At 54.9% G+C, this 16,687-nt stretch overlaps 6 protein-coding genes across 6 annotated transcripts; 3 read left to right on the forward strand and 3 right to left on the reverse strand.

The window, feature by feature from the left end:
• Positions 1–2,803: 2,803 nt before the first annotated feature.
• V2A60_001319 (HSP20-like chaperone) lies at positions 2,804–3,532 on the forward strand (the record flags this gene model as incomplete). Its single annotated transcript, XM_083252680.1, has 3 exons — positions 2,804–2,816; positions 2,912–3,114; positions 3,182–3,532. 3 exons carry the CDS (start codon positions 2,804–2,806, stop codon positions 3,530–3,532), a joined length of 567 nt encoding a protein of 188 aa, XP_083108806.1.
• Positions 3,533–3,593: 61 nt separating this feature from the next.
• Positions 3,594–5,425, reverse strand: V2A60_001320 (uncharacterized protein; the record flags this gene model as incomplete). The annotated part of the gene is made up of 5 exons (XM_083252681.1): positions 3,594–3,833; positions 3,886–4,056; positions 4,117–5,263; positions 5,317–5,362; positions 5,416–5,425. The coding sequence occupies 5 exons, from the start codon at positions 5,423–5,425 to the stop codon at positions 3,594–3,596; spliced, it is 1,614 nt and encodes a 537-aa protein (XP_083108807.1).
• A 498-nt stretch (positions 5,426–5,923) lies between these two features.
• On the forward strand, positions 5,924–8,801 carry V2A60_001321 (ER lumen protein retaining receptor-domain-containing protein; the record flags this gene model as incomplete). Its single annotated transcript, XM_083252682.1, has 5 exons — positions 5,924–6,115; positions 6,176–6,635; positions 6,694–6,821; positions 7,734–8,093; positions 8,151–8,801. The coding sequence occupies 5 exons, from the start codon at positions 5,924–5,926 to the stop codon at positions 8,799–8,801; spliced, it is 1,791 nt and encodes a 596-aa protein (XP_083108808.1).
• Positions 8,802–9,444: 643 nt separating this feature from the next.
• On the reverse strand, positions 9,445–10,866 carry V2A60_001322 (uncharacterized protein; the record flags this gene model as incomplete). Its single annotated transcript, XM_083252683.1, has 1 exon — positions 9,445–10,866. The coding sequence occupies one exon, from the start codon at positions 10,864–10,866 to the stop codon at positions 9,445–9,447; it is 1,422 nt and encodes a 473-aa protein (XP_083108809.1).
• Positions 10,867–14,743: 3,877 nt separating this feature from the next.
• Positions 14,744–15,095, forward strand: V2A60_001323 (TFIIH complex subunit TFB5; the record flags this gene model as incomplete). The annotated part of the gene is made up of 3 exons (XM_083252684.1): positions 14,744–14,762; positions 14,839–14,987; positions 15,048–15,095. 3 exons carry the CDS (start codon positions 14,744–14,746, stop codon positions 15,093–15,095), a joined length of 216 nt encoding a protein of 71 aa, XP_083108810.1.
• A 165-nt stretch (positions 15,096–15,260) lies between these two features.
• On the reverse strand, positions 15,261–16,240 carry V2A60_001324 (ClpP/crotonase-like domain-containing protein; the record flags this gene model as incomplete). Its single annotated transcript, XM_083252685.1, has 2 exons — positions 15,261–15,754; positions 15,886–16,240. The coding sequence occupies 2 exons, from the start codon at positions 16,238–16,240 to the stop codon at positions 15,261–15,263; spliced, it is 849 nt and encodes a 282-aa protein (XP_083108811.1).
• Positions 16,241–16,687: the final 447 nt, after the last annotated feature.

Raw genomic sequence — 16,687 nt, forward strand, 5'->3', positions numbered from 1 at the left:
TGCAGCGTGGATCTGGTGGGTTTGATCGGCCCCGGTCTTTGCAGATTAGGTTCGGTTGTGGCGTTTCGCACTCCCGAAACCCAACTCTGTTTGTGTTTTAGTCTAGAAAACGACGAAAGTTGTTCATGGTAAAATTCCGCGATTTTAGCTCAATTTGTCCGCCCGTTAGGAAGCTGTGAAACCACTAGCAGGGCAAGGATGGTTGCTTTCGAAGTTGTCAGAGAAGAACTGTCCATTGCGCTGTGGGCTAGTCAGAGTCTGAGGGTAAGACCCTCGGCAATGCTGCCCGAAGCTTGATAAATCGACTTGCCAAGGCCTCACGAGGACATCTATACGAAATAACTGGGTGGCTGGTCTGACAAAGACTGTCTATAGCTACCCCGGCAGTTTCAAGTTCAAAATGGACTCTGGCTTCTCGTGAGCTTTTAGCCACTACCTACCTGACTTCACCCCACACATCCATAAGTTTCCAAAAATGAACTGCGCAGTTGTTGGCAAACTGTGGTAAAAGTGTCGGTTCGCGCCGTGGCGGCTCGATCGAACAGAGGACAATCGCTATATAGAAGCGCTCACGACCGGGCTAGACTCGCCAAAACTACAATCTATGTCGATAGATGTCTTTCGCTGCAGATATAGGAGGGAAAGAATTGCAGATTGCGACAGTTGCTTCTATAAACGTTGCGCCCGACGGATACTAACTGAGAGTTTGTGTGGATCGGCGTATAAAACGGAGCTGAGCTACCATATACGTGCGCTATCGGAATCCAGTTTCATCAAGTTCTTTAAATCTCCTAAGCGTGATTCTAGAGCCCCTGGGCAAAAGGTCAATTATGAAGCGTTTTGACTGCCTCCTGCTTTCAGTTGAGTACAGGCGGGCACTTACATGGGGACGGGGTCCGCGCTGCAGTGGCGCGGGTGGGCTTGCTTGACGAGGGGCTGGACGTCGGCCCGATGGGCGACGTCGGTGCCTACTTAGTAGCTGTCTAAATCTGGACTCCAGGGTCATGGGCATGCGGCCGGTGCGGCTGTCGGCGTAGGTCTACACCAGTAACCGGAGCAGAGAGGGCCGCCGCGTGTGGGTCCGGCCGCATGCCCCGGCGTGGCATCGAGGACGAGGCCTCCCTCGTCCGCCGCCTCGCGCGTCAAAGGTGCTTTCAGGTCGTCATATTCTGAGTTCGTGTACACGCCGGACGGAAGCCAAATAAAGTTGATTGGCGAGATGGTAGGGCCGTAAATACCGGGCGGTGAAACCCGGTACCAGGGCCGAATCCGGGCTATTGCTCATGTAATACACAGAGACAACCATGATCCGCAGGTCGGATAGAAGTCGTGTTCTTGCGCAGTCATCCTGTAGCACACGGGAACAGGGGTGAAATAGTTATATGCGTTACTTGACAAAGCAACATTAGATTATACAAATAATTTTCGGCCTGCCGGTATTTCAAAGATATTTGGAGGGCCAGGTCAAGGTCTCGCAGCTGGTACGATGCTTGCTATCCCTCATAAATAGATAGACTGGGGGGCAAGGCCTCATCAGAATACCAAATCAGGTTGGGTCCTGTAAGCATGACACACCATAAATTTATGCTTTCTTTCAGCGGCAGACCTGGTTAGCTACATGATGAAAGTTACTTCCTTGGGTGGTATTCCTGCACCCAGGCGGTACAGGAGGCATCACCTGCGCGGCAGCTTTCCGCACGCGACTGTCGCCTCAGAATCCGAATCCGAAGCTCGTGCCCGTTTTCTGGATTCCTGATAGCACTACGACCAGCAAAAGACATGGCAGAAGACGGCTCAATCGGGGAAGGATGCCTGGGTCTGTTGCGAATGCGGCGTCCCGAATCTTTCTCTGACCCATCGGTCCTCCGCCAGCACAGCGAGCCATATGACTGTGGGCTTGCGCCAGTAATTGCGACGCTGCGAGGAGACCTCCGCGCGTGTAAGCATGAAGATTCACGTACCTTCTCCAATGGAAGGAGAAGCTGGCCGAACGTGGGCTTCCGGTCAACTCTGCCACGAAGTAGAAACCGAGGCCTTTGTGCTGGTGATGGAGTGGGGGGGTGTCATACAAGGTCGGAAGTTGAAGGCCTGATGCGTCTGAAGCTACATCGTCCTTTCGTCAGCGAGGTTGCGCAGAAGCTCGACGCAGTGTGGCGAGGACAGGATCTTCTTAAAGTGATCTTCTACCACTCTGCAAATTTTCTGACTGGTCAGCATAACACATTATAGTAGCAGCCGTATACTCTAAACGTAGTGCAGAAGACGTTTACCAATAATGTACACGGCCTGCTCAGAGTCATCAATCATTCTGCCTAATCGCCGTTACCGTTGGAACTCTTCAAGATCACTCAGTGCGCCGGCATGGAGATCGGTCCAGCCGCTCTACACAAGCCACTCCTGGTCAGCGGCAGGTAAAATCGCGGTCAAGTAATGGCCGACTTGGTAGAGGGGAGCCTAGCTGTTTGTTCGGTACGAGTCATGAATTGCACACCTACAATTTTGACATGGTCAATAAAATAATAACCGTGTAGGTGGATGGCGATTCTCAGGATACTGATGTTGAACAAGCTTGGTCTCAGGCCAGTATTTATACTGTGCCGCTAGGTAATCAAGTTACTGCAAGTGAGCACAAGTGCGGGCGCACCCACACAGTGCGAAGTGGTGTCTATTCATTTCGAGAAGCTGGGCTACGCTACCTAGCAAGCACTGGTGGTGGGGGTCGCTGCCCCTCCAACATCTCCAAGCTTTCCAGCTTCGATTGCTTTCCACCTGCACCAGTCACTTTCCCACCGACTTTCCAGTCATGGCAGACAAAGGTACGCAAATGCGACACATATTGACCCATCCCGCACATTTTTATTGCGCCCGTTGCGCCGTTGAACAAGAACTTGCCCACTGATGCGGATAGCAGATCCCTCACCGGCCGAAGAGGCCGCCGCGCGCGCCAACGAGCTCCAAGAACAGGCCGCCCTGCCGTACAAGTGGACGCAGACCATTGGCGAGCTCGACATCAACTTTGTTGTGCCCGGCAACATGAAGTCGCGCGATCTCGTGGTGGACATCAAGAAGCTCAAACTCACGGCGGGCATCAAGGGCAAGGAGCCCATCATCGACGTGCGCACCGCCCCTCTACATCTTTCCTCAAGTCTTTTTGGCCACCCCCATACTGACTGTTCATCAGGGTGACCTCCCGCATGCCATTCTCGTCGACGACTCCACCTGGACGCTCTCCACCAACGCGGACGGGACCAAGACGGTCGAGATTCACCTCGACAAGGTCAACAAGATGGAGTGGTGGGCACACATCGTGACCAGTGCCCCCAAGATTGACGTGTCCAAAATTCAGCCCGAAAACTCCAAGCTGTCGGATCTCGATGGCCAGACGCGTGGCATGGTCGAGAAGATGATGTTCGACCAGCGCCAGAAGGAGCAAGGCTTGCCCACATCGGACGAGCAGAAAAAGGCGGACATCCTGAAGAAGTTCCAGGAGCAGCACCCTGAGATGGACTTTAGCAAAGCCAAAATAAACTAGCCGGTGCATCTAGTTTGGCATGGCAGGCGTTTTCAATCAATATACCAAGTTTCTGTTTGAATCATCTCGACTCCAACACTGCAGCGGCCCGTTCTAAAAACGCATTGAAGTCTTGGATCTGGTGTAGCAGGCCGCCTGTGGGGCCGTTGCTGCTCGCCTGTTCTGCGACTTGAGAAATGATGAGCTCCAAATTGCCGAGCTCGGCTTCCTTGCGAGCTCGTGATGATAGATCAGCCGCGTCGCGGCCCTGCTCGACGGCCAAGTCAATATCGTGCATGAGATTAGAAGCATTCAAGCGATGCTGCGTGCTTTGTTAGCGTCGCAACGGTAGAGCATTTGTATCCGATGCATACCTTGGAATCACTGCCCTCTTTTTCGCTACGAGCTCGTACGCCATCCATGCGGAGCGCGACCTGCTCCTTTTCGGCCTTGAGACGGAGAATCTCTTGTCGTAGTTCGAGCTTTTCCTTTTGGACATGACGGATTCGTTTCCGGAGCGAGTACCAGTGATTCAGGTAAATAGACTAGAGAAAATATAAGCAAGGAGGCTCCGTGAGGGGTCGTGTTTGTTCAACCATACGTACATGTTGCAGGAGTTGCGCACTAACTTCTTCGCGGAACGCTTCGATAGCACGCATCTTGATACGGCAATCCTTCTTCTTATCCTCGTCTTGCGTTTCCTGGCGTAGATACTCGTACTTGCCCAGTGTCGTCGAGATGACTTCCTCACAGACCTGCGCAAAGACGTCGACGACCGTCTCGCCGTTGCGGTTGGCAAACGCAATCTCGGCCTGGGCCTCGTCGTCGCTCTCGGCGTCGGGGCCGTTGACAAAGCGCTGCACGGTAATCTCAATGACCTGGTCGTCGGCGCTGCCCGCGCGGGTGCCGCCGCCGGGGCGACCCGGCGGACGACGCGGACGGCCGCGCGGCTTGTTCTGGCCCTCGGCTGGGTTGCGCTTCTTGGGCTGCCGCTGCACCGCTGGCTCCCCCCGCCGCGGTGGCTGCGGACGAGATCGTTTGCTGGGCGCGGGGCGCTCATCGGCAGGCTCGGCGCCTGACTCTTCAGAGCCGAGTTCGGGAGACGGCTGGAAGCTCACGCGTGGTCTCTTCCGGCCAATGGCTGCGGCTGCCTCATGGTTCCCTATTTCTTCCGCGTCGTCGTCGTCGTCTTCTTCCTCCGCGGATGGTGATTGCTGAACGGCGATGCGCCGGGGCGGAGGCCCAGGCGCAGGCCGAGGCACTCGTGGCGGTGGCATCAGCTCCGCATCTTCAGAGTTGGCCTGGGACTCATCGCCGGACGGGCCCGCTGGGCTTGGGGTCTTTCGACTCGGGGCCGGGGCCTGACGCTGGCGTGAGGAACGGTTGAGTGAAGGTAGAGAGATGGGCTGGATCGGGTCTGATTCCAGAGCCGCAATCATGCGCGTCGAGTTGGCCGAGGCACCCTGCACGGGAACCCGTCGACGGTGCCCGCTGCCGGGGGCATGGGCAGGGCTCTCGGTAATTTCTTCATGGTATGATGTAGTTGGCCTGGGACTCGATGGAGGACGTCGGGTTCTCGTCGGAGAGCTTGCCGGCTCATCCGGCTCTTGGGGCGCGGAAGGGATCTCTGGGCTATACCGGGCTCCGGCGCTTGCTCGACTTCTCGGGGGTGAGGAAGAGCTTGGCTGTGTAAACGGCTCGCCGATGCCCTCGATTTCGAGGTTGAAGTCATCGCTTCCGACATCGGCTCGACTATGAATGTCGTTAGAGAGCGTCTCATGAACAGGGATGGTACGAAGACGTACCCAGCACCGCGAAGACGTTCATTTAGCCTCTGGGCGCGGTCTTGACCTTGACGAACAGTTAGTTTCCACGACTTGAAGCGAGGCTAGACTGTCACAAACCCGCCTCCATAGTAGCTAGTGAGTCACGCAAGACTGATCAAGCGAACACCATCGAAAATTCGGGCTCAGCCTTTGTGATGTTGCTGGGCAGTGGCAGTGGTAGCACTTGAGAGGACGCGCTTGGGGTGACATTTACGTGCAGTGACGCGTTTACGCTGGCGCCGTTAATAAGCTAGGTAGTTTCTCCGGGCCAGTGCAAAGCAGGCTGCAGTGCTGTGGACCGCAAGCTTCGCTGTCAGCGCCCGCTGAGACGAGGCTTGTGGCTGTGGGCCTCCCGGCGGCAACCACTGAACTGTGCACTAATTCACAAAACACCACGCAAAGTTGGTGAGAGGTGGTGAAATAAGTATCGCGAGAGCCTCAAACAATCGAGAATGGCCACATTGGCGGTTTTTGCAATGTTGAATTGTATGAGGGCTGGAAACAGTATAAAAGCCTGCCAAAAATGCCTGCACATTGGTAGAAGGACCAGTATTTGCAGGCATCCGCATCTCAGCATCTGTTAACAATGGCCAGAACCCAGCAGTTGTCCAGCGACAATATTGTCAACCTTGGCTCCTTGATCGAGCTTAGACTTGTTGATATCTTGCAAGATGGCCGGCTCGCCACAGTGCTTCCGAGCTCTTATGTTGTCGATGTCCGCCGCAAAACAGACGGCTCACGAGCTGCCAGGAGTGCTGGCAAGTGTGTACTCAAGACGGTATTTGCAATGCATGAATCGCGATTGATCTTTCTCAATCTATTAACTCGGTTCCGCTAGTTTCCCAGAGACAGGAGAAACCAAGAGATCTTCCGCCACGAAGTGGAGGCCTACTCCAAGCTTACAGGAAATGTCAACTACAACAGCGCCCAGGATGCTGCCGACGCGCTCTTTGACACGTTTTCCGCGCTCAGGCCCCAGCACGGCTGGCCTCGCTGTCTGGGATACTTGGCGGTGCCAACCGGCGTGGAGGACTACGAGTTTGAATGGACAGACATGGCCGAGGCCGCGGCGGCCAAGGGGGCGACGCAGAACGCGCTGCTCCTCGAGTACATCCCCGGGCTGGAGCCGTTGGACCTCAAGACGCTCGATGCGGCTCTGATGGCGGATATTCTGGACGTCCTCGCGCAGCTGCACGAGGAAGGCATCCACCACCGAGCCAACGTCAACCCGGCGGTCTGGCCCAAGCCCGGGGTCCGCAACGTTTACGTCCGCTACTCAAAGCCCGGCACCAGAGGCGGTCAGTGTTTGAGCATGCTCGAACTGTCCCCCGAGACCTTGTGCTGATGTTTACCTAGAGCCATTTATTACCAACTTTGGCAACGCCGTGGTGCTCGGCGACAGCGCCAGAGACCGGCGCCAGATGGAGGCGGAGATGAACGAGCTAGAGTTCCACCTGAAGCGAGGCATGGAAGGTAAGCTGCTGGTGAGTGAGATACCTAAAGAGGTGCAGATCCTTCTTGACGACGTGTCGCGATGATGTTGAGAAATATCTGGAGGATGCAAGTACTTGTCGCCGACAAATGACCTTGGGTACAGGGAGGTGAGCGAGACAAGCGACAGGTAGACGGGGTGTGGCGAAAGGTTGAAGAGCTTCTTTGTGACACTCAATAATTGCATCGTATTACACAAAGTGCATTATATTATATAGAATTGCGTGAAGGAATTTTTTCTCTTTTCTTTTCATTCCCCCTCCCGTCTCTCGATATAATCACAAAACATGCAAGTAAGTAAGTACTTAGCAAGTACCAACCGGAGTGGCTACGTACTTTTGAAAAGGGTATTGTACCCATGACTTACGTATGCCCGTGACTGGGGCCTGGTTGCCCACCTAACAAGGTACATGTAAGTACTTGCTTGTTGTTCTCTGTACTCCGTACTTGCAGATTACTTAGTTAGGTACTTACATGCCTCTACCTGCAGCTGTTCCGTCACCGGCTGCAACCCCAACTCATTGGGGCAACTCAGCTGGCCCTGCCACGGCCCCACCCAGCCTTGCTGTCTTAACGACTCCTCCTCCATCATGCCTAGCTGTCGCGGGTGACGCAGCTGTCCTCTTTTCTCCATCCATCACTTTGCTCCCTGCTTGCGCATCCGCCCCCTCTATCCGGACGCTGCCACGCTGGTCATATCGACCTCTCAGCAGCTGCATCGTCTCGCACAGCTCACAGTGCCCTCTCCTTTCGCCTCAACAGCTTCTCTGACGCTCCCTCCCCTACCGGCCAGCGCGCCCGCCCAACGCCCCAGCCTCTTTGCATCATGACGGCCTGGAACGCAAGTCTCGCCCCCATCTCTGACAGCAAGGCTTGCCTCGTTGCTAACGTGCCATTGCTTCTAGATTTTCCGCATCCTGGGCGACCTGAGCCACATGTCGTCAAAGGGAATTCTCATCTTCTCCATCCACAGCAACCGTAGCGCCGAAGGCGTGTCTCTCATCACGCAGATTCTCTACGCGCTCGTCTTTTGCACCAGATATCTCGATCTCTTCCAAACAGGCTCAGCATGGAACGTCATTTTTAAAATCACATATATCCTCACGTCTTTTTATATCCTTGGTGTCATGCAATGGGTGTTTCCGCGCTCTCGCGAAAGGGAGCTTTCCTGGAAGCTCGGTGCCATCATCGTTGGTGGCGCTGCGGCTCTGTCCCCGTTCGCTATGCTCGCCCTTATGGCCAAGAGGAAATGGGGCTTTTTCTCTGTAAGTCGGGAAATCTCCCTTCCAGCGGCAACCAGCCCAGTCACTAACGTGCTGCAGTGGATGTGGTCCTTCTCCGAGATTCTCGAGTCCGTCTGTGTCCTGCCCCAACTTCTTCTGCTTCGCCAGACGACTGTCCCTACCGTCATCGACTCGTTCTACCTCCTCGCTCTCGGCTCGTACCGAGCCTTATACTGCCTGAACTGGTTCCTGCGCATGTTTGACGAGCTCAAGCCAGAGGCCATCTCGGTCATTTTCGGCATCATTCAGACCGCGTTGTACGCCGATTTTGCCTGGGTGTACTACACTCGTCAGCGTGTCAAGCTTCGTGGTGGCGGTGTTGTGGATGCCGACGACCTGCGCAACGGGTGGTTGGTGCAGCGCATCTTTGGCCGCACCCTTGGCCATCATAACGAGGAACACGACGAAGAGGCCGGCCTAGATCATAACGAACAACGTGGCAGCCGGCCCAAGTGGGGATCCCGCGGCATCTCCGTCAGCGCCGACGATGGCGTCTTTGAAGACGAGGAGCACGGCGAGGGCTCACAAGACTTGAATGGCGCCGTGGACCCTGACGCCAAAATGCAGGATCCCGACGACCTTGCCAAGGCGCTCGATGACGACGATGAGGGCGAGGACGCGCCTCTCCAAGGACAGTCGTCTAGTCAAACGCCTTCCGGCCTCCGTAGTGGTGACGAGTGGAGAGATTAACTCGTGGTCATCATGTACACGAATATATGCAAACGTTGGGTATGGATGTCATGGGTCGAGAAATGAGCTGGGAAGGACGCAATGGCTTCTCCTGCGCACATGTAAAGTACGTATAGCTTGATATTTAGCCATGATTTAGGAGTAGAGGTTCAACAGGATCACTATTTTACGGGTATACAGAGCGGCTCCAGCACTACCTACCTAGTTGGTACCTTTTTGCACCTCATGAAAGCTGGCAAGCCATTGTGGAGCCTCCCCAAAGTACACTGGCAAGTCGAGTTTGTTGAACCGCATGCATTAGATACATATCTATATACAGGCTCTCCGCAATGTGTAAGAAAGCTAAAAAGAAGAAAAAAAAAAGCAAGCGGGCCGGAATTGGCTCTAGCCTCCCGTTACTCCTCTCATAATGCAGTGGTATCTCGTCACCCAAACAAACGGCGCCGTGTAAGCGCCTGATTCAAACACTCCGTAATATATACGAAGAAAGAAGCCCGATTAAAGAAAATGTTTCAAAGAAGAAAGAAGCCCGTAAGAAACCCAAATACTAAAACGCCAAGATTCCAAAGCGTTGTATTAAAAAATTCAACAAGGGGTCAGCGCCAGAAAGAAGAGGTTATACAATCCCCTCCTGAGCCGCCATTTAGAACCGCGAGTGTAAATGCCGTGGCATGTCCAGCGTCGCCGAGAAGCTCGTGACCAGATAGTCGTGTTCGAGCGGAGGCATGAAGAGATAGTTGTGGTGCGGAAAGTGCTCGTGCAGCGACTGGCGGACCATCGGTGGGCCGCTGCCGTGACGAGGTTCACGCCGTGGGGGCCGGCGAACAGGCATCGGGTACGGCGGCGGAGCGTCGGCGGCCAGGGGCGGGGGCAGCTGCGCGGGGGGCGGCACCGTGACGGCCGGGTCGCGCTCGTAGTCGGGAGGGGACGCGCCGTCCTCCATGTCCCGCAGCTGAAAGCCGTAGTGCTCCGTCGTGTCCGAGGTGACGTAGCCGAGGCGCCGCAGGCGTCGGTTCAGACGCTCGATGCGGCGGCGGTTGCTCTCGGGAGAGGGCGCGCGGAAAAACTCGGTGGTGCAGACGTCGTCGCGGTACTGGTCTTCTTCGCCCGTGGGGTTGGCCGAGGCCGAAGCGGCACGAGCGGCCTGACGCTCGCGCCGGCGCTGGTTCCGCCGTAGCCGGGCTGCTATCAACGCGTGGATCTCATCGGGGCTCTGCCGGCGATGGGTGCCGTCGCTGAGGAGGAGTGGAAGCTCGGTTTCGGAGGAGGAACGGTAGAGGGCGGGAGCTGCGGTTGCAGAACCTTGCACCGGTGGGCCGAGTTCGGATGGTGGTTCGCTGGCAGTGTGTGCGTGCTCATTGGGGCCTCGCGTCTCTACCTCTTCTTCTCTTCCTGCTCCTCTGATATGTGGTGTATTGTTCTGCAATCGTTCTGCTTGGTTCCTTGTTTGTGGAGTATCATCGCTTCGGCGCAGTTGCTGCTGCGCGATGCGTCTCACTTCTTCAATGCTCCCTCTATTCTCCCCATTGCTGGAAACCATGGTTTCCTCAATACCATGGCTTGCCGATTCTCTTCTTGTGTCGCCGCCATGTCTCGACTCGTCACCCTCATTCTCTTCGTCCTGTACATGCGCATCTCTCTCCTGTCCAGCATCCTCGTCCGTTGCGCTAGCACTACCCTCAGTCATAGCCTTTCTGCGCTTGACGTCGTACGGCGGCGGCGCCTCACCGAGTTCGTTAAGGCCCTCGCTGGAGCGCATGAACCACCAGTTGAAGCCAAGACTCGCTGGAGGCCACCGATCCGCCGCTTCCGCGTTGCTACGGCGGCGCTCTTGCATCTGCGACTCGCCACCGTCGCCATTGTAGCCACCACCGTTTTCAAGCCGCAGGCTGCGGCGCCGCCGAAAGTACGCAAATAGACCGACGAGAAAGACCGAGGCCAGTGTGACGAGCGGAATGACGACATAAGTGATGGGCTGCAGCTTGTTGTCGGAGGGCGAGGAAGTAGGTGTCGGCGTGGCAGAGACTGTCGCCGTCGTGCTCGGCGGCGGTTCTGTTGTGGACATTGCTTGAGGAGGTTTTTGCTATGTCATGTAGAAGAGTGCAGGAGCGGGAGGAGAATGGAAGAGAATGCTGTCCACCGCAGAATATGAGATTGATGGTTTTTCTTAGCCTAGAAAAAGAATTCTTCTTCCCATACAAGATGCTTGGCAAGTTGCATCGATGTCGTCACAGGTCGGATGGGTCGGGACCCAGAATAGGCAAATGCTCGCAGATGAATGAAACGGTGCGGCACCAAAATGCCGACGAGGAAAAGCTAGGAATAGAAACGAGACGTGTGAGAAAGTAATGAATAATGCCTAATTTAGGCGATTCGAAACAAAAGACAAAGTTTAAAAGACGCTATTTATTGCAAAGGAATCGGGCGACAGGCCAAATCGCCCAAAGTTTGTGTCTCTCGATGAAGTGTGGTTCGATCGAGCTGGCCCGGCAGTTGAGTCCCTTTTTAGACGAGTAAGGACGAAAAAGCCCCGAGCTTTTCTTTGGGGGGCGCGGACGACGGGACGAGAGCGCAGCTTGTGGGTTGCGTCTCCAGGTGGGATCATAAAGCTAAAGGAGACGAATCACCGCAATGGCAATGAGCAGATGAGTTCTTTGAGAGAAGACGAAGTGAAGTGGAAAGGTGAAAGTGAGAGAAAGAGAGAAAATCCCGGCGGCTGGGCGCTGTGGAAATAAACGTCATGGAGGCTTGGGCTTTGGGATTCCGGAACGTCGTCAGCCTAGGAGACTATACACCACTCAAGCACGCAACACAGCTCAGGATCCCAGGCCCCCAGGAAGCAAGCGGGAGGAGGAGGAGGGGCTAAGCTTTAAACCAGCGCTAACAAATATGGGCGGCAAGTAAGTACGCGGCATGAGGGGGGTGTGGTGAGGAGTGCGTGCCCGAATCGGCTCCCACGGGATCTCTAAACGGACGAGCAGAGGGCGTGAGGGTACGAAATAAGGGCCAAGAAGTTGACGACGAGGCTCTAGAATGATTGGGAAGACCAGGTACTTAGGCCGATGGCTCTGTCAAGAGTGCGTCGTTTTCCGGCACTATCGCCATGGTAGTCTGTAATACGCCATGATGGGTTGATGTGGTCGTGGTGGTGGTGGTGGTGTGGGTGGTTCTTGTTGGTGGGGAGGGGAGTGTGAGAGGAGGATTTCGAGTGCAGCTGCCGTGACAAGGGGAGTGACCTGTTGTAGCGCTCATTAATATTGGATCATGTTAATCAAGTAACCACTCAGTATTGATTTCCTGGATTCTCTTGGGGGTTCATTTCGTTTAGATTGCGCTTGTGTCTCGTAGTGGCGAGACTTTGGGCGGTTATTGCTGCGGGTAATGTGCCCATGATGTTGAGCATGTAAGACGAGGGAGTGCCTAGTACCTGACTTGGTCCCTCCGAACAAGGGCTGTTTTGACTTTGAAGCCAGCCATGCTGGCCACGGGGCTTAGCTGACGTTGCATCAAAGAAGAGGAGAATATCCGTAGTCGACTCCAGTTTGTTCGAGTCGAGCCAACCATGGTGGTCGGCGGATTCAATAGCAAGTGCTTGGCAAGTCGAGGCAAGCTAAAAAAGATGTATATAAAAAAACCGGCTCCAAGAAAAATAATCATAAAAAGTTGATACAGAAGATGGCCAACGAGGCAAGAGTGAATCGACAAAGAATTCAACTTTGACGCTTACCGCGCATGCACAACCGAGACAATAGGCTGCCGCTGTCGCTCGTAACGTTGTCCAGCTGGGGCTTGCTGCCTGCTGATGAGGCTGGCGAGGCTTTTGCAGAAGCAGCAGTACAGGCGGGGTGAGCTGGCGACTAGCACGCTGTGTGGCTTCCAGCTCTTTAACGCCGGTCCCCGTCATTCGAGGCTCCAGCTAGCCTGCTGCCTGTACTCAGTATCCCAGTTAGACGGTCAATGATTCTCAACTCGGAAGAGACTAGTGAATGTGATGACTGCAAGCCACTGTTGGAACCACACCGGGCGGGGGGTAGGAGGGGGAGGGGGCGTGATGCTCAGGCGAGGCCAGCTGAGAAGCGCCACGTTTTGCGGTGCGTGTAATTGATTGAGGCTTTTGGGCCTTTGCGGCGTCAACGCGACGGAGCGGTCAAAACGAAACGAAGACGAACTCTCAAGGCTTGAGCTGAATTGACTGATGCCGAGGCGTCGGCACCACCACATGGGCACGGGCGGCCGCGGTCAGCCAAGGGATGCGCCCGTCGGGTCGGGCCTGAAGTCGGCGATTCATTCACGGCGTACACGAAGGATGAAGGCCAAGGGCGAATACTTTGATGAAGAAAGCGACGGACGAAGAATGGGATGGGTGGCAGCGACGACACTGCATTGCAACCCTCCGCGGCGAGGATGGGCATTGCACGAGGCAATAACCGGTACCAAGTAGGCATGGCGTGGTGCAGACAACAGGCGAGGCAAACAGGCACCGGCACTTGATGAGGCGTGCCGCACGATTTACTGTGGGGGGGTTGCTGCAGGTGCAAGGGCAGGCAACAAGAGTCCGCGCCGGCAGGTATGAAAATTTCTGTACGCCGTCTCCATTGCGTTGTTGACTTACCTACCGATGCAACCGTGCAGAGATTTTAGAAGACCGTTCTACTCGATTTTTTCTCTCTCTCTTTTTTTTTTTCCTTGTTTCCCCAAGTTACATGCATAGAGGAGCGACCGTGCAGCGTTGCAGCCGCAGGTAAGCGTGGAGCAGCTACGGATTACCGAGTAGAAGCGCGGCCAACTTGACAAGCCCCCCCTGTAATTATAGCGAGTGACAGTTGTGCGACGGTTGGGCGACGGCTGGATGCGGCACACTTCTACACCCAAGTAAGTACTTACTGGCAGCATCGGGAACAGAAGGCCGGAAGTAGGACGGAGTGTTTTGAGGGGATATTCACCACATGCAGTTCGCTGCAAGTACCCACTGGGTGAGAACCGTGATGGCTGTCACGAAAAGACAGAGCCGAGCACCGTTCCGATTTGCGAAAAGTGCCTGCAGGCATGAGTCAATGTATAAGTCAATGCATCGGTCAGCGTCATGTTCAAGTCAATGTGTAGATGGTTGAGGTAATCATTGTGCAGTGATGACTGGTGTAGCCCGTAACATGGTTTTCCTATAAGTGGTCTATCTATAGCATGGCCTTTCTATTACTGAGATTTCTATAACATGATTGTCCTATGAAGAGAATTCCTACATCATGACTTTTGGATGACACGGCATTACCACATTATGACTTTTCTATAACATGGCGTTGCTCTCACCAGATGGTTTCCGCCAACTCGCGTCCCCAAAACATTCATTATTCTGCATTCCGACATGTGTCTACTAGAGATAACAGTCCAGTAGTAGGGCGACAAAAGAATGCTATAAAGAAATTTACATGACAAGCCATATGAAAAAAAAAAAAAAGGTCCCTTACAGCACCTCCTCAGGCATCTCAACGTGTCGCAGGCGCTGGGACGACATTCACAGTGGCCGTCTACAGTGACGTCCACGCTGGCCAACCGCTGTGAGTCTCCGCTGTAAGTCTCTACTGTTCTGCCACTGTCTGCCTGCCAACTTTTACTCGGGCCCACCTCGTCCACTCGTTCAAGATCCAACGTCCAACGCCTCACTGCCGCTCACGCTCCAAGTCACATCGCATCGCATCGCCCATCGCCGACAAATTTTGCTTCCTGTCTCGCTCCATTGCCGCTGCTAACAAAACCACATCCACCCTTCTATCCGGCGCGAGCTTGTTGCTCTCCTCCACGACCCGCCCTGGCACTCTCCTCGGCCCTTGCGAGCCATCCCAACGCAGCCACTTCTTGCTACCCAGCCGACACGACCGTTTTATTCTCTGTAGCAAACAGCAAGGCACGACAAAACACACAAAACACACAAGAACCATTTCATCATGCCTCGTGCCATCAGAAGTATGCCTCTTCCCCTGGCCTTGACCCGTCCGCGCTCTCCCCCTCCATTGGCTCACCTGTCCACTCTCCTCTGCAGGCGTGCTCATCGAGTGCGACCCCTCCATCAAGTCCATCATTGTCAACATTGACAGCCAAAATCACGACTTTATTATCGAGGACCTCGACGAGGAGCGTGTCGTTGTCAAGGAGAACATGGTTCCCTTGCTCAAGCAGAAGCTCGAAGATGTGCGTACAGCCAAGCCCGTGCCTCGCCATGGACCGCGCCCACCTACTAACTGGTTGCAGCGTCTCAAAGAAAACTTGCCTCCGGTCGACGAGTCTGGCTCCGAATGATGACGTTGAATGCGCAGAGGGATGCGAAGACAAAACTCAAAATTATACAAAATTACGGCGTTTATAAAGAAGAGGAAAAGAAGCAAATCAGCATTTAGGGCGTTGTACAGCATTATATTCATATACCCGGTTTCGAACAATAAAAGCACATGTCTAGATATAATCTTACAGCTTGGAAAAGGTAGGCTTTTTCTTCTGCATGCTGCTCATGATGGCGGTGGCAAAGTCCTCGCCCTGCAGCGCGACCGAGTTCCAGACCTGGGTGTAGCGGAGGCTGTCGGCGACGGTGTGGTTGACGCTGTGGTTGAGCAGCTCCTTGGTGCCCTGGACGGCGACGGGGCTCTTGGACGCCAGCTGGGAGGCGAGGGCGAGGGCGGCGGCGAGGGCCTTGGCCTTGTCGTCGTGGACCTGGCTGACGAAGCCCTGGGCGAGGGCCTCGGCGGCGGAGAAGTCGCGGGCCGTCAGGCAGACGTCCTTGACCCACGAGAGCGAGCCGACGACCTTGGGCAGGCGGGCCAGGGTGCCAATGTCGGCGGCGAGGCCAATGTCGACCTCCTTGACGGCGAAGCGCGTGTTGGCGGCGCAGATGCGAATGTCGGCGCAGGTCGCAATGTCGATGGCGAGGCCGATGGCGACGTCGTGGAGGACGGCAATGACGGCTGGACGGAGGTTAGCTTTTTTTTTTTTCACTTTTCAAAACACTGATTGAATGGCAAAAGCAAAGCACATTTTGAAACACAGAAACATGATTCGTATTTTTTTTGTCATGAAAACGAGAGAGAAAACATACGCTTCTCGCACTTTTCGACGGCAGAAATGCTCGTCTGAAACTCTTCAATGTGGTTGCGCAGCAGCTTGGCGCGGCGGACCTCGTCGCCGTCGGCCGTGGTCAGGGGCGAGTCCGAGACGGCGGCCTTGACGTCGAGGCCCGAGGTGAAGGCGCGGTCGCCGACGCCGCTGAGGACGGCGACGCGGAACTGGGGGTCGGCGCTGACCTGGGCAAAGACGCGGCCGTACTCGAGCCAGACGGCCTGGGAGAAGGCGTTGAGCCGCTTGGGGTTGTTGATCTCGACGTGGACGACGTGCTCGGCGGGCGACGTCACGCGAAAGTACTGGTACGAGGCGTAGGCAGGGACGATGGACATGATGACTGGGGTATGTCGTGTGTGTGTGTGTGTGTGTGTGGAAGAGAATGTGAATAGATGATGGATGGGTTCGGTTCGGTTTGTACGGCGGCGCTGGAATAGATTAGTAGAGAAAGGGGAAAAGTAGGGGCGCTGAGGAGATTTTATTTAAAAAAAAAAAAAAAAAAAAAAAAAAGAGATGAAGAGGAGGAAAGGGAAAAATAAGGGTTCAAGAGATGGGGAAATGTAGTGTGCTCGTGGTGGTGGTGGTGGTGGTGAGCTTGGGGTTGGACCGGGGTTCTGGAGAGAGAGAGAGAGAAGCTAGCGATGCCGAGGTTGTCGACCGGAATGCGGCCCGGCGCTGGCTGGGGCTCTTGTTGAGACTGGCGGCTGAAGATGATCTCATCTCGTCCGGTCATCCACCACATGCGCTCTATACAAAAAAGAAGGCTTTTTTTTTTCTTTCCC

Source organism: Cordyceps javanica, chromosome 1 (assembly GCF_051103115.1).
Source record: "Cordyceps javanica chromosome 1, complete sequence".
NCBI lineage: Eukaryota > Fungi > Ascomycota > Sordariomycetes > Hypocreales > Cordycipitaceae > Cordyceps > Cordyceps javanica.